The sequence below is a fragment of the Medicago sativa genome, chromosome 3 (genome assembly GCF_051527215.1).
Source record: "Medicago sativa cultivar Bolivia chromosome 3, Bolivia_mono, whole genome shotgun sequence".
Lineage (NCBI taxonomy): Eukaryota > Viridiplantae > Streptophyta > Magnoliopsida > Fabales > Fabaceae > Medicago > Medicago sativa.
In genome coordinates this window covers 58,655,099-58,670,602 of record NC_140751.1, presented here as the reverse complement: position 1 = coordinate 58,670,602, position 15,504 = coordinate 58,655,099, and the positions used below count along the sequence as shown (strand labels likewise).

Sequence of the window (15,504 nt, the reverse complement as noted above, 5' to 3'; positions counted from 1 at the left end):
TGAGCATAAATCACGCTCAAAGCCAATCTGACATGAAGTGGAAACACAACTAAGAAAGGCAACAAAGCCAATCCTGTCAAGAACAATATCTAATATGAAGGTAAGCTTTGGTGTCATCCTTAAATAGAAAATGGCACATCATCATTGAGAAAAACACTCCTCTTGTTCTACTCGTGGAATAAGAATATTTGTGTTGGTTTTCTGCCTTGAAAAACGTTTATTCACTTTTGCTTGGGTCCTGAACTCGGAACGACCGATGTCAGTGATGAAGATTACCAAAACGATGCCACTTCTCACTCACTAACAGAGGAATGTTTTCCCGTCAACAAGCAACTCTAGATTATTTAGAGCAAAGGATTGGTGGAAAAGCAACTTTCTTTAGTCTTGTTTTGCATAGGTAGCTTGGTTATTGCGCTAAGGGGCATTGAAAGAGTTTTAAGGAAGCTCAGAATTCGATCCCATAAACTAAGATAACCACTAACTCTACAGTGAACATTTCCCTATAAAAGATCACACACTAAACAACTCGTTGACATTTTCATAAAAGAAAAGGAAAACTTTTCAAATATTAAGTAGATGCACATCGTTTAGAGATCTTATAATGTGAGATTTTATGTAATGGTTAGAATAATTACTTAGTCATGCTCAAGGATGCTTTATTGTGTACTGCCACAACCAAATGAATCCCCTCCTACATAGCACACAAAAAAAAATCCCAATATGCTAAAACCAATGCTTGAAATAAAAAGTCTGAGATGATTTAGCTTATCTCCTTATGAAAAAACCTTATGAGCAAGGATTCTATGTCATTTTCAATAGTGCAAAAATAAGCCGAGGTTTTAGCCTTTCCAATTACAGAGGGACCCCGAATAAGCTTCACAATAGAATTATGATTGCAATGAAGATTAACCTCATGCAACAATTGAACCTACAAAAAGTAATAAAGCACAAAATTTACATAACAACAAACTCTAATTTATGAGCAGCAAACGTTAAATCAAAGCACAATGCAAGCAATAAGATTAAATAGCCATACATTAAATTAGCCAGACAGCGCCTTGCGAGAGTGGGACCGCCCATTTCCTCAGAGCGCTTTCACGAGCGGTTGGGGTTGGTGTAATTTCTTCTATGAAGTGTTGACACAAACACGAACATTGAAAACGACACTGACACATCAACATCGGTAATAATTTAAGAAAATAACAAAATTGAAAGTAATAATATGTGTGTCGGTGTCGAACACTGGATAAGCCCTCTAGTAGAAGGGTCGATGCAAAAAAATTTCCTATTTAGGGTGGTGTAGGCTGAAACGGCATCTTTCAAATGTCAATGAGCTATGTTGTTCAAATTGACTATTTGAGAAATCCAGATTATGTTTGCCAACATGTAAGCACATAAAATTTCTGACCTTTTACTTATTTATTTTGCTATTGGGCTAGTGGTCACATATACTCACATATAGACAAATATGAGGAGGGTGAAATGTGATGACCCGAGTTCGAACCCCGGATTCCACATAAAATATCTCAAAGCCAACCACTAGGTTTTAACAACGGTTAGAGGAAAACAAACTTGTAGAAAATAGAAAAAGCAACACAGCCATTTTTACCTTTAACTTATAAGCTGGGGCTTTATTTTAGTAGTGAAATATTTTCTTCAAAACTTAAAGAGGAATCATGTGTGTGACCCTGAAATTGATATTCTTGTCCTTGCAACTTATGTTCCAATTCTTGTCCGGAACTCTTAAGGTGTTTTCCTCGTCGCGAAGGCAAAGAACACAAATACACACCATTAATTAAGCAACTAGAACAAAAGCTTAATTTCCATGTTAATCTGATAGAATTCTATGTAAATAGTAGGTTGTAGAAGAAAGTACATTTATTTTCACTTGTTTAGTTGCCTTCATAGATGTACAATGTAGAGTGTAATTTAGAGGCCTGTATTTTTTCCATTTTATTAGGTTGTAGAAGAAAGTACATTTATTTTTTATGAGACAAAAACGGTTGAGTAAGTTCACATAAGTTCACATATTTGAGTATCTTAAAATCCCTATCTTTGTTTTTTTGGGTTACTTATATTTTTAGTATATAGCTATTACTAGCTTGTATCATAAGTAATTCTGTGATCAAATGAATTTGTAACCAAAAGTGTGCTACCTTTCCTTCTTTTATTTGTTTTCCTTGAATTTTTATGTGAAGTACGACTCAATTGTTCTGTATTTTAGCAGAATCATTACTGGTGTTAATTTTAGATAGCGAATTTTGTCTTTAATTATCTCTCAACTGTATCTGCGTTGAACAAGCATAAATTCACAACCTCTGCTTTTCTGAATTAATTAATTTGCTTAATTTAATTTGTCAATTTTATTTGCTTGTGTTTTACTTTAAAACATGATTCAAGAATCCTTTCCTATATATTTAATATGAAATCTCGTTTATTTTCAAGGTTGTTTCAAGGTGGGTCAAATTCTATCCAAAACTCTTGCTTCTTACATTCTATTTATGGCTTTTATCAGTTTTATGTTAGAAATAGGATTTATGTTATCAAATGAGCCAATGCCAATTGCATGGACTGTGATATGATTTTGGGCCTTGGCTGAAATAACTTGTATTGAAGATGATGAGATACACTGATTCAGAATGCAAGATTAACAGATAAAACAATAAAGTTTTATTGAACATCCTTCTCCAATGCTGGATCAATGGTATCTTGGGTTGGGAAGAGCGAGAATGTGATAAAATTTAAAATTGTTTCTTACCTAGCGTTGAATTGTTTAATCTGCTGCTTACTAAGCAGGGAACTGGGAATTGACTTGACTTGCATTAAAATTCAATCCTATAAAGTATTGATAGGAGCTTGGGTATAATGGGGCGACTAAGTTTCACATCGAACAGTACGGGATATTCGGTGAAATATATAGGGAGAATTTCCTCTTTGACAGGTATTAAGGGAGAATTTCCTAAGTGCCTGAGTGTTTATCAAATGGTATCAAAGTTGGCTGTCATTACCTAAGAAGCGTTGCAAAGTGAATCTGTCGAGAAGTTGACGATGTTATGATTAAAACTTTAGTAGTGTGGGTTACCTAAGTCTCAAGTATGAAATATTGGGTGGAATACATTCGTGGCATGCATGGTTTTTGTTAAGTACTCTGGTAACTTCATGTATGTTATGGTAACTGAACATATGAACAAGTACTCTGGTAACTTCATGTACTTTGCAAAGGTTCTGAGTCATTGATGATATCCTCCAATGACTTGTTTTTACCCCCAACTTCGCTCTTTAAAGTACATTCTACACTTAACAGAAACGCATGAGCTCCATGCCTTGTTCTTTAGATATGCACTGATCTTGTAACCGTCACTTGTTTGGCTCGAGATTGAGTTGTTCACTAAATTGCTCTAAATTAGTGATATTAAAAATGGAGCCATTCTATTTCAAGGGAAAGAATTTATCAGGAATGCTTCACGAATTGTGTTCAACCGTTGGATTAAGGATTTGATGGAATACATGGGGGGTTTCAAGGGAAAGAATTTATCAGGAATGCTTCACGAATTGTGTTCAACCGTTGGATTAAGGATTTGATGGAATACATGGGGGGTTGCAAAATAAAGAGGTGGAGGTGAGATAAGTAACTAACAACCATCGTGATGATGTCGGGACAAATTTATTCGCTGAAAGTAGCAATTCTCTTAAAAATGTAACCGTTGATATTTTGGCGGAGTTCAGTTTTATTATAAATGGGTCAACGTATTTTAATCTTCATTAGTTAAAAAAACTACACTTAATATAAATTTGAATTTTTGTTTGTCGGGTATTCTAGTGGCTAGAATTTACCTTTACTGTAGATGTAATTTAAATTCAAATAAAAGTATAATCTTTTTTGTACAAAAAAACTTCTTATACAAAAAAAAAAATTATACCAAAAAGATACATTGTAACATAAAACAAAATCGAAACCCATATTGAAAGTTAAATTTTTATTATTTTTCAATTAAGATCGCAAAAAGATTTCTTTCAAAAATAAAAAACAAGATATTTTTGTTTTTGGTTTCGTTGTTTTTACAAGTCAGAGAAGTAACACCCGAGCTGTGTGTATACATGAGAATGGGATAAGAAAACACAAAAAAAACTTGGCTTTTTTCATTCCCCCATCGGCCACCACAATGTCATGGCCGCTGCGCCTTTCAATTCAAGAAAAAGAAGACAGAATCAGCAATTTTCCAGATTCACTTCTTCCCACCAACGACGCAGCCGTCACAAGCATTCTCTCAGAGAGATGGAAACCACTCTTTCTCTCACAACTCGTCTTCAGCTTCGATTACAAGCATTTTCGAGACGCTTTAACCTTTTCTAATTTTGTCGAACGGGTCATGACCAAGCGAGATAACACTACCCATACTCATTCCACATCAAATGTCACTACTTCTTTAAAAACGATATCTCCAAATTTGTTTTTACTGCAGTTCAAAACCTTAGCATCAATCTATGCCACATTTTCAGTTATTATCATACCACATTCCCTAAGTTTGTTCTAACTACCAAAACCTTGACAGTCCTCAAATTGTAGAACATCATTCATATATATAAAAAAAAATGAATTTTTTTTATGTGTGGCTATAGCCACACTTAGACTTATATTGAATCCGTCCATGCCTTATGCTGTACTGTCAAATATTTTGTGTAGGTATTCACTGTGGAGATCTCTCATCCAAGCTTATCGGACCTTCTCTTTGCAGATTTTACAGATACTTGGTTACTTAGAATGTAGTCTTTTTTTTTTTTTTTCCTTTATAGAAAAAATAAAAAGAATATAAGAAAGGTATTTTTAATGAGTATCAATAGAAAAACAAAAAGGCATTCACATTTTTTTTTTGACAAAAAAAACTTAATTTTATGGAATATGATAGACGAGAAACACTAAATAAAATTTTTAATACTGTGAAAAAAAAAGTTAGCTTTTGTTTAACATAAAAATGGTTGATGAGTATTAAAAAATGTTCAATGAGTATAGCAAAATGTTGTAATACATGTTGCATTGTTACGATGTGCATTATTCTCAAAACTTACTTTGAGCAGCACTATCCAAGTCTGTCGGAGAGTACTAAGGCAGAGAGAAAGCAGAAGAAGCAGGAAAACAAAGTGAAGCCTACTAACTTCAACTCAGCCGGAATGAGGACCTGTGCCCAAAAGGGTACCTCCAAAGCTGCCTCGACATATACCGAATAGTTGGTTCCATTGCAAAAGAATACATGGGAAGTGTTATTTGCAACATCTTGTTCAGGCAACAAGATCTGTTCTATGATAATGTTGATTCTATCTCATTAGGTGTTCAAAGCATCTTTGTGAACCTGGGTGTTTAACTAGTAGCTTCTGCCTTTTCCCTGATGTTGTTCTTTTATCAGTTGCTTTGTCAGTTTAATTCATTGAGGATTTGCACAAGCCTTCCTAATTATAGATCTGTGATGTAATGTTTTGCACCCTCTTTCTGTTTTGATGTAAGCACTTTTGTTGTTAAGGGTTCTGGCCTTCTCCAAGTCTTTTATAGAATTTCTTTGCCTGATAAATATTTTTTTTAATTACTATATAAATACAACTGTTAGAATATAAAAAATTGTTCAATTTTTCTCGATAAATATCATCAATCGTCCTTGCCTTTTTTCTCAACCAAAAAAAGAGAGCACTTAGAAGTTAGATGTTCATGAGGAGCCTGTGTATATAAATAGTGGGATTTTATTTATATTTTTTAAAAATCACAATGTGAGTTTATCACGTGTCACAAATCTAAATGGTTGTATATTATATTAATATATCCTATAAATGATTGATGCTAGTGGTCCACTCCCCATACACTTAAATATTAGTTTGTCTACTTTAGAGAGCACTATGACTATTATATTAACAACAACAAAAATAGGAATGTGACTATGTTGGACACGTAAGGAATTTTTCTTTGAAATATGGGTATTAAAATGTTCAATCCCTTTTAAAAAAAGGATTGGTGTAAGTTAATTTCAAAACCACCATTATGAATTGATCAAACATGTGTTGCACGATGGTATCTGGTTGTCCTTCACTAGAGTGGAGTATTTTATCTAGAAAGACACTTCAACGTCCAGGTTAATGAGAACTTAAGGAGCTTTGATGTATTTTAGAATGAGGATGTGTACGTTTTGTAGAGAGGATGGGTCCTTATATAGACTCGTTAAAAAATCCCAAGAATCACGTCTTCTGCCTCCTTCGAGGAAATCATAAAAACCTGTAAATTGCCATGGCCCTTGGCTGGGATCATTGACCTCAACATTTACATGGTTAGCAGAATAATTCAACACAGTGGAATTAAAAGAATTTCGCTAGAATAATGCTAAGCCACCACTCGGACCAATACTACTCACAACAAAACAATTATCAAAACCAAGCATACTACAAGAAAAACACTGATCTGGGACGGAATATTCTGTCGCACAATAGTGTAAATATCCGTCCCAATTGAAATCTGGGACGGAAATTGTGACAATTTTCTTTCGTCGCAAATAGTGCTGTCGCAATCAGTTGGGGACGGAATTTTTTCGTCCGTCACATATTTGGGACGGAATGTGGGACGGAATGAAATTATTTTTTTTTAACACATCTTTGTTTCCGTCCCAAGGTTGCGACAAAATACTTTTATTCCGTCCCAATGTTGTGACGGAGTTTGGGACAAAATGAAATTAATGTAAATCTAATTTATTTTTTAATATATCTTTTGGGACAGAATTATATAAAATATTCTGTCACAAATAAATTTTATGCAATTTTTAAAATTCGCCCAAAAATTTAATATATATTTATATGACGCACATTAACTTGTGTCTATCATCAAGTTCCAAATTTGATACTACAAATCATTAGTAAACATAAATTGTTTCATCATTAACTTAGCACGTAACCATCCAAAAATAACAACAAATATCAAACTATTTCCTCAACACCCAAAATGGTTAAAGTTTTAATAACTAGAAAGTGCCTACAAAATATCAAACTGTTTCCTACATTCATAAATCATCAATATTATTCTTCCACATCAGCACCAACATTTGCATTGCTTCCACGAGTAGCATTATCAACAGAGTGATCATCTTCATCTAAATCCATTAAATCCAAATCTATATTTGCATGTTTAGCAAATGCGGCAATCATTTTGTTTTGACGAGCCTTAATGGAATCGATTGTTTGTTGTTGCTCTGCAATTTTTTGCCTTAAACGCGCCTCAACCTCTCCACTCATACCACGTGCAATATCAGTATAATTTGAATATTTATTGGATTTAGACGTTGAGCCACGGGTGCGCATGTTGCCATCCAAACCAAGCCCATATACTCTACCCTTTGCATTTCTTCCTCCAACAGCTTCAATCATTAGTGTATCATAATCAATAGGCTTGGGTTGAGTACCACTCTCATCATTACCAGCCTCAGAAGGATGAGGTTGAGACTCAGCTTGTGAACAGAGATTTACAAAGTTTTTCTAAAAAATAAATAACTGAATAAATAAGATAGGCTAACAAGCAACACAGTTTAAGAAGGCAAATTAAGGAGGGAACAATGCATTGTACCTAAACAGAACATCCCAACAAACCAAATTATAAAGGCAATACATGAGTCCTATAACAAGTCACTCGATTACTAAAAAACAACTACATCAACCTCATACATAACTAGATTCATACAATTTATCCAAACCACCAGTATTGCAATAACAAAAAAGCACCAAACATATATGCAAGCCAAAAACTAAAGTAGATAAAAGGCCACAGTTGCCGATAATATATCTGTCAAACAAGCATAAAGTTGATGCTCAAAACAGAATCACAACTGCATAGAGAAAAAATAAACAGACTGTAGGCATTGTGAATTTTTTCAAACCATTTTCACTATATGTCACTAAATGAATATCAAACAAGAGCACTGATCAGACAGTTTTTCATTGAAAAAAAAATAAAGAAAAGCACATAATTTTCACTATATATCACTAAATGAATATCAAAGAAATCAAAGGGACCAAAAACACCCTAGTAGACAATATTTTCTTGGACTTGAAAGATATACCTCTCAAATTAATTGGGGAAAAATGGACAGAGAAGAATAAAATTGCAAGGAGAAATAAATCCATCCAAAAGTCAAGGATAAAAGACAAAACAAGCATCTCAGACAATGAAATATGACTCCAAAGTCGAGTTTGTATGCATGTCTATACTAGTTCAGAGTTTGTATGCATCTCAGACAATGAAATATGACTCCAAAGTAGAGTTTGTATGCATCTCAGACAACTATTTTGATTATACCAATTGTTGATATTATATGCATGTCTATAATAGATCAGAGTTTGTGACTTTAATTTGTATAATGTTTGTTAATAATTTAATACTACTAGCAACTTGCTTAATTTCAACCTTCACACCAGTTGCTATATTCGGAGATGTGAGATTTTGAGTATGAGAATGGTGTGCATTTCAGCAGTCCAAAACAGACCCAAAAGATAAAGTACTAGTCTCGACTTTTTTCCTACTTACACAAACCAAGTAAAATTAAAGAAGCCAATAGCTTGATACTCACATATGCATCAGTTGATCTCTTATCAACAAAGGTTTGTGACCCCTTCCTGGTGTGACATTTTTTAAACAGTTCTCCCTTGTGTGGAATTCTTCCTAACCTTTTGTTCTGCACTTGTTTAGAGACATACAGATTGTAAGTATATTAAAAGAAAACAAGTTAAGATATTATCATAATTAAAATAGAAATTACCAATTCAAGTTCATGCTTTAGTTGATTCTTAGATCCTTGGGTGTGCAATGAACCTCCGACATCTGAATCACGATTACTAGCTGCCACACATCTATTTGTAATGTAATGATCATCTCCCCACATTGCAAGCAGTTGTGCCCACACAACTTCAGTAATCCATTTGGGTTTTTCTGACACTTTTTCACGTACTCTCGCCATTATCTTTCTTAGTAGATCCTTAGCTTTTGATTCCCATGTGGCCCTAATAGTTGCCTCTTGTTCACCAATCCATTTGTAGTTTTTCTGCAATTATTGAAAATGGGAATAGAAAATTCAATTCAAAATAGTTCAAAGTTACAACACTATGAAAAGATAGCAAATAACCAAGATGCATTACCGCCCACTCATTAAACCACATTTCTTTTATTTTATCATTGCAACATTTCCAATTGTTGTAAGGGCCATCAAAGGTTGCAAGTAGACAACAATTACGGGCCACATTGAATAAGGCTTACCTGAAATAATATTTATTTTTTAATCAGCAAAATTTATTAAGCCAAGCAAGTCAGAGGATTATCAAAAAATTGGACCAGCAAGAGATAAACACAAAGAGGCTTACCTGAAATATTAAATGGGCTAAATCCATCAGAACACAAACCGAGTCTTACATTTCGTGTTTCTTCAGCAAAGCTCGTATATGTTCGATCAAAATGTTTCCACGCCTCCGCATCAGATGGATGAATTAAGACACCTTCCTCTTGAACATTTTCAGCATGCCATCTCATATTACTAGCTGTTGCTGGTGAAGCATACAATCTTTGCAACCTTGGCGCAATAGGCAAATACCACATTCGTTTCCTTGACACCTCCTTTACCTTTTTACGCCCACTTTTCTTCAACGTATATCGCTCTTCTTTACAAAATCTACAGACTTTCTCATTGATATCATGATTGTAAAACAGCATGCATCCATTCACACAACAATCAATTTTTTCATAATTCAAACCTAGTCTTTCAACCATCTTCTTTGTTCTATAATAATTTGGTGGCATACAATTATCAGGGGGCCAGGTTCGTTTACAAAAGTTTACAATTTTATTATAAGCTTCTTGACTTAAATTATGCTCAGCTTTAATTGTAAGCAATTCTAGTGAAGCAGACAACTCTGAGTGACTACTGCACCCCTCAAACAAAGGTGATTGTGATGCAGCCAAAAGATTATAGAAAGCTTGAGTCTCTTCATTGGGTGTCTCCTCCATACTTTGTTCATCACTGGGGGAAAAACTTGGACCTGCCACATCCATTACCATCTGCTCATATGATGTTAAGTTTTTTCTACAGCCATTTTGCCCAAAAACAGATGGTGCAGGTTGTGTTAAAGGAACCGGTATTTCTTCCCCATGTGATGTCCAATAAAAATAATTTGTCCTAAACCCTTTCTTATATAAGTGATCTCTCACTTCATCTGGAATTTCGCTGTTTAGACAATCACAGATCAAGCATGGACATCGAATTGTTCCTTCATTCTTAAATTGATCTAATTGACAAGCATGCAAAATAAAAATTTCCACACCCTCATAAAAGGTATTTTTCAGTCCCACTCCATCAGGTAGAACCCTATTATACATCCATTCTCTATGTGCAGACACATCCATTGCCTAAACACCAAACACTTACACTACTTAAGATAATTAATTAATAATAAAGCTTTCAATATAAAACATTGTATGAGAAAATAAAATGGATGTATCATAAAAAAAATCTGGCAGAAGCACACAAAAGTCAACACCAAACTAGAGTGGACATAAACTTAAAAACCGCAACCTCCCTGCAAGTACATGAACTAAAAATATGTATGCATAAGAAAGTTAACAACACATGCCTACAGAAAAACCAAACCAGACCACCAAATATAAACCTCCTACACTATTAATTTATTAAAACAGACCCCTCACTTAATCTATTCACATGCAAGTTTATTTTTGCAGATAACGAAAACGAATGATAGAACGAGAAACAACCACAAAAATATATCCCTTTGAAACTATGCAGCAGGTTAATGTTTCTTCGAAGAAGAGGAAGAAAACACTTCACTAGAGGAAGAAATAAATGTACTTTAAACATGAGAACCAACTTATCAATTTGCAGATTATAAAGACAGTGCCAATGTATGAAAATCAACTACATATGACTGCAGCAAAAATTGAAGAGGTGTATTTTAATTTTTTTCAGAAACTCTCGTCTAATTTATCTATGAAGATCTATAAACTCACAAGAACTTTTTTCAATTAGTAAACACGTTTTAATTGAGAAGCTGGTAGAAGTTAGAAGCAAATCTAAACTAGTCTTAGAACACTATCCCACTAAGTTAATGAAACCACAATTACAAAATGTGATTTAGTCAATATGTTGATTGCTAGGTTGTATGTGTAAAGTACCACTTTTTAGCTACCATAAAAGCATTCAACATTTTTTCTTTTGTTCATTATCTTAATCTTAACAGTCATATTTTTTTTGTGGTAAATATAATAGTCATATTCAACAAACAAAAAACCTCTTTCTTCCCTCAAACATTCAAATCCATATCGAGTATAAGTTTTTTTTTTGAAATGGCAAATATTATTCTTGATGAAAAGATGCAAGATGCAAACACTCGCGGAAAGAAAAAAGATACATTTAAGGAGCCACGGAACTCCCAAACCCCACACACCTCAAAAACTACCAAAACAAGGAATGAGGCTGAGCTATACCTGCTGAAACCGCAGGCATACCCTGCATCACGCCTCTTAAAATGACAGAAAGCCAAAAACCAGACCCCAAAAACAAACCCTGTGGCCAAAGTACTAAAAACACCCCCAAAGGAAGTGGCCTGTGCAGCACACCAGCTGATGGTAGCACAAAACAGACACGGGCCTACACACCACCAGCAGCAGGAAAAAAATTGCAGAAGACCCATTTCAACAAACATACAAACTCTTTTAAATTAAGTTAAACACACAAACAGACAAGCTGAGTTTAAGTTAATAGATATTCTGCATTTTCTATCAAATTAAAGGATCTTATTACCAGAAACAAAAACACAAACTCTTTTACCAAAAATCAAAATTTCAACAAACCCATTTCATCAAAATCAAAAAATTCATTCAAGAGAAATAAGTTAACAAAAATAAAAGAGAATATCACCTATATTGAGGAACGAAGCTGAGAAAGAAAGGAAATTCCAAACCTGAAATTGCAAAGAACTGTGAAGCTGATTACGAGACTGAGAAGCTGAGAGCGATTGAACGAGTGAGCGATTGAACGAGAGCGAGATTGAACGAGAGTGAGCGATTGAACGAGTGAGAGATGGAATTTATGGAGGGTTACGGGTTATCTTCATCGTGATTTGAACGAGCTTTGAGAGCTTTGAGTGAGCGATGGAAAGGTACTGAGAGCTTTGAGAGAGAGCGATTTGTTATTAGGGATTGTGATTTTGTTTTTGTTTTTTTTTTTTGTTATAGATGGATTGTGTTGTGTGTGTATATGGATGGATTGGATTTCCGATTCAGTCATATATTTTAACTTATCTTTATATTTTTTTTTAGGGAAAATAATAAATAATAATAAAAAATTAAAAATGATAAAAATTAATTATAATAAAGTGGCGCCAAGTTTCCCGCCCACACTATTCATCAAAAAAATATTCCCTCCAACAATTCCCACAAAGTTTTTTGATTAAAATAGACCAAATTGTGACGGAAATAAAAATTCCGTCCCAAATTCGCGACAAAAATATTAGTTCCGTCCCAAATTCGCGACAGAAATATTAATCCGTCCCAAAAATATATATAAATTAAAACAAAATATTTATAACACAAAAGCGTCGCAAATTCCGTCCCGCTTTAATTAATTTGGGACGGAAATAAAATTCCGTCACGACGTTCCGTCTTAATTTGACTGTTTTCTTGTATATAACGGAAATCGTTTGTTTTATTATAGTAGACTAGAGTCTCACTGAGAAATAACGCATCCGACTTATAATAAGTACCACACTAATTCACCAAGTTTATTTTAAGATATATATTGACTTATCTCCGTCCCAAATTGTATTTCGCTTTAGGGAAAAAGATTTGTCCCAAATTATATGTCTCTTTACAATACCAATGCAACATTAATTGTTTCATTTATCTTTCCCATATTATTTATTAAGGACAATTTTGTAAAACAACTCATAATATCTCTTTTCCACACAATATTAATTGCATTTCTTAATTTGTGTGAAATGCTTAAAACGTCATACAATTTGGGATGGAGGGAGTATAAGATAGCACGTGGAAGGGAGAAACAAGAAAATGCAAAACCGCGTAAAGGCAAAAGAAGATACCACACCTTTGTCTCTATGAATTAAAATATATATAATAGCAAATTGATGGAATCGTGAGTCATAAGTGCAATTGGAGAAGAAAAAAGAAATAACACCTTTAGCTCTTGAATTGAGATTATGATGCCAATTGGAAAAGAAAGCAATCACAATACCACAACATGATCCGAGGAAAAAAAAAAAAAAGGAAGTGGAAACAGTTATCTCTGCAGAGAAAGCAAAAATGTTTGGGGGAGAAGATTTCGCACCAAAGGATGGCAAAATCCCTCACAAGGGGAGCGGCGGCAATTTTTCTTCTAGCTATAGCTTATACAAATGGAATTGATCCTCAAGCAAAATATTGTCAACCATCAATATTAATGATCAATTTGCTATGTGATATGTCCAACTTCAAAAGTCATTACTTCAAAAATCATTCTTTTAAATTTCTATACTTTCAAAAGTCATTGACAATTACTTTGATGTATTGCGGAAGGAAATTTTCTTTGACAATTGCCTACTAAGAAGTTAAGAGTATCATCCAACGTGAGAAATAGAGAATTATGTAGTATGATAACTTTGACCTTGCACAAATTTATACTATTCTGTTTTAATTTTTATTTCTAAGTTGTTTTTTTTTTTTTTATAAAAAAAAATGGAGGAAGGAGAAATTGTTTTAATAACAGTGACACGAATGATTATGTCTCAGGTGGAATTTGAACTACATCCTTTAAATTAACAAAATCAAGCCCCACCCACTTAGCTGAGAACGTAATAAAGTTTTATATTAACAATGCATGGTCTTTAAAATCAATAATATTGATTTCCTTTAAATTATATATTATGCATTGTCCCTATCGACTGAGCTAAGCTCACGAGGACAATAATATTGGATTTAGCATAAGGTGAACTATTATGAGGTCTTCATAAGATATTTCTAGAGGGCGATTCTCTCTCTCTCTTTCTCTCTCTAGCTAGGTCTATATATATTTCCATCCATTCCACACACACTTCACGAATATATTCTCTAGCTTCTACAAATTTTGGTTAAAGATGGCTTATTTTAAAAAGGTTATCTTGAATCTATCTTTGCTATTTATGCTTCTCTTTTCAATAAAATTGGCAACAGCAAGGCACTTCTGGAATCGTAAAGCACGTAAGTGACCTTGCATCCTTACAACTAATGGTTAAAATCTTAAAATTGTGCTAATTTTTCTAATGTTACAATAAATAAATAAGTAAAGAAATAAAAGTATCTATATTTGCACACCTTTAATTTCCAACTTCACATTTTTTAATATACTTCATTTTCATTCTGTCTCCCTCTTCTTATTACATCATCCACATATTACATATATTAATTAGTCTCTGATTTTTCTCCCTTTCAAGGTGTGCGTGTGTGTGTGTGTGTCTATATATATATATATATATATATATATATATATATATATATATATATATATATATATATATATATATATATATATAGATGAGTTTACAAAGATAATTTAGTATAACTTATGAGCCCAACATTGTTCAATCAGTTCTTGAATCGTTTATTTCATTATTTTTATTTTCTTTCAAAATTTATGCATTACTATTACTAATTCATTCCACTCCATTGACGTTTTTTTGAAGTTTTTTTTTTTTTCCTTTTGTTTTTAATTTAGATGGAAGATTCCTTTATGTTACTGATGATTTAGCACACGGCCACAATTATACTCCTGGTCATGGATGATCGGGAACTTAGCAAAGCAAGAGGAGAAGTAGCAAAAATAAATAATTAGTAAAGAGGTTGGGGCAGAAAGCAGGTTGGATGTCGTGGGAAATTAAAGTATTGTTCTGGATTAGCAAAAATAATTAGTATATGTCGTTTTGTTTAATGTGGACCTGTGGATATGATTGATTGTATAAATTTAATTATAAATAATCAAATCTACAAGGAATAAATTCAAAAATTAACAGCAGCCAGCATTCTTTAGGGACAGATTTATCCTATCCAACTTATCTACAGGGAATAAATTCCAACGTTAACAGAAACCATGCTTTGTACAGATTTGTCTCAATCTACATTATAAAAAGATCTATTTACATAATACAGCAAGAAACAAGTTCAATCAATTATTGCAACCAACTATTTTTCAATGAGTTTGTTATAGACAGTTGTATGAAAATGAAAGTGGATGTGTATGATGAGTATGGAAACATGTTAGGATTATAGAATTAAGAAAAATTAGAGCAGTTAATAGTTATTATTAGTTGGTCAGTTGGTTAGTTGAGTTTGTTATAGTTAGTTAGTTAGTTGAGTTATAGACAATTGTATGAAAATGAAAGTGGATGTGTATGATGAGTATGGAAACATGTTAGGATTATAGAATTATGAAAAGTTAGAGCAGTTAATAGTTA

The 15,504-nt window shown here is 33.3% G+C and overlaps 2 protein-coding genes and 1 long non-coding RNA gene across 5 annotated transcripts; 1 reads left to right on the top strand and 2 right to left on the bottom strand.

The window, feature by feature from the left end:
• Positions 1–6,884: 6,884 nt before the first annotated feature.
• LOC146938610 (uncharacterized) lies at positions 6,885–12,252 on the bottom strand. Of its 3 annotated transcripts, none has more exons than XM_085752530.1 (5): positions 9,379–9,541; positions 9,157–9,274; positions 8,781–9,062; positions 8,592–8,696; positions 6,885–7,503 (listed from the first exon to the last, which is right to left on the bottom strand). In XM_085752530.1, the coding sequence occupies exons 2-5, from the start codon at positions 9,175–9,177 to the stop codon at positions 7,048–7,050; spliced, it is 864 nt and encodes a 287-aa protein (XP_085608656.1). In that variant the 5' UTR covers positions 9,178–9,274; positions 9,379–9,541; the 3' UTR covers positions 6,885–7,047. The 3 variants fall into 3 exon arrangements, with proteins under 3 accessions (XP_085608656.1, XP_085608658.1, XP_085608657.1); XM_085752532.1 differs by having other exon boundaries at positions 8,592–8,638; positions 8,939–9,062; XM_085752531.1 differs by lacking the exons at positions 9,157–9,274; positions 9,379–9,541 and adding an exon at positions 11,986–12,252.
• On the bottom strand, positions 9,183–10,414 carry LOC146938611 (uncharacterized). The gene is made up of 2 exons (XM_085749660.1): positions 9,379–10,414; positions 9,183–9,274 (listed from the first exon to the last, which is right to left on the bottom strand). The coding sequence occupies exons 1-2, from the start codon at positions 10,412–10,414 to the stop codon at positions 9,183–9,185; spliced, it is 1,128 nt and encodes a 375-aa protein (XP_085605786.1).
• Positions 12,253–14,112: 1,860 nt separating the features above from the next.
• LOC146938609 (uncharacterized) lies at positions 14,113–15,138 on the top strand. The gene is made up of 2 exons (XR_015031360.1): positions 14,113–14,254; positions 14,769–15,138. It is a non-coding gene; the product is annotated as an uncharacterized LOC146938609 (long non-coding RNA).
• Positions 15,139–15,504: the final 366 nt, after the last annotated feature.

Excerpts from the sequence above, each read along its gene's own strand:
- LOC146938610 (XM_085752530.1), bottom strand. The coding sequence starts at position 9,177 with ATGTGGTTTAATGAGTGGGCG. Across the intron at positions 9,063-9,156 it reads TGTGGTTTAATGAGTGGGCG|AAAAACTACAAATGGATTGG; the intron begins GTAATGCATCTT and ends CAATAATTGCAG. Across the intron at positions 8,697-8,780 it reads TAAAGCATGAACTTGAATTG|AACAAAAGGTTAGGAAGAAT; the intron begins GTAATTTCTATT and ends AAACAAGTGCAG.
- LOC146938611 (XM_085749660.1), bottom strand. The coding sequence starts at position 10,414 with ATGGATGTGTCTGCACATAGAGAATGGATGTATAATAGGGTTCTACCT. Across the intron at positions 9,275-9,378 it reads TAGCCCATTTAATATTTCAG|GTAAGCCTTATTCAATGTGG; the intron begins GTAAGCCTCTTT and ends ATATTATTTCAG.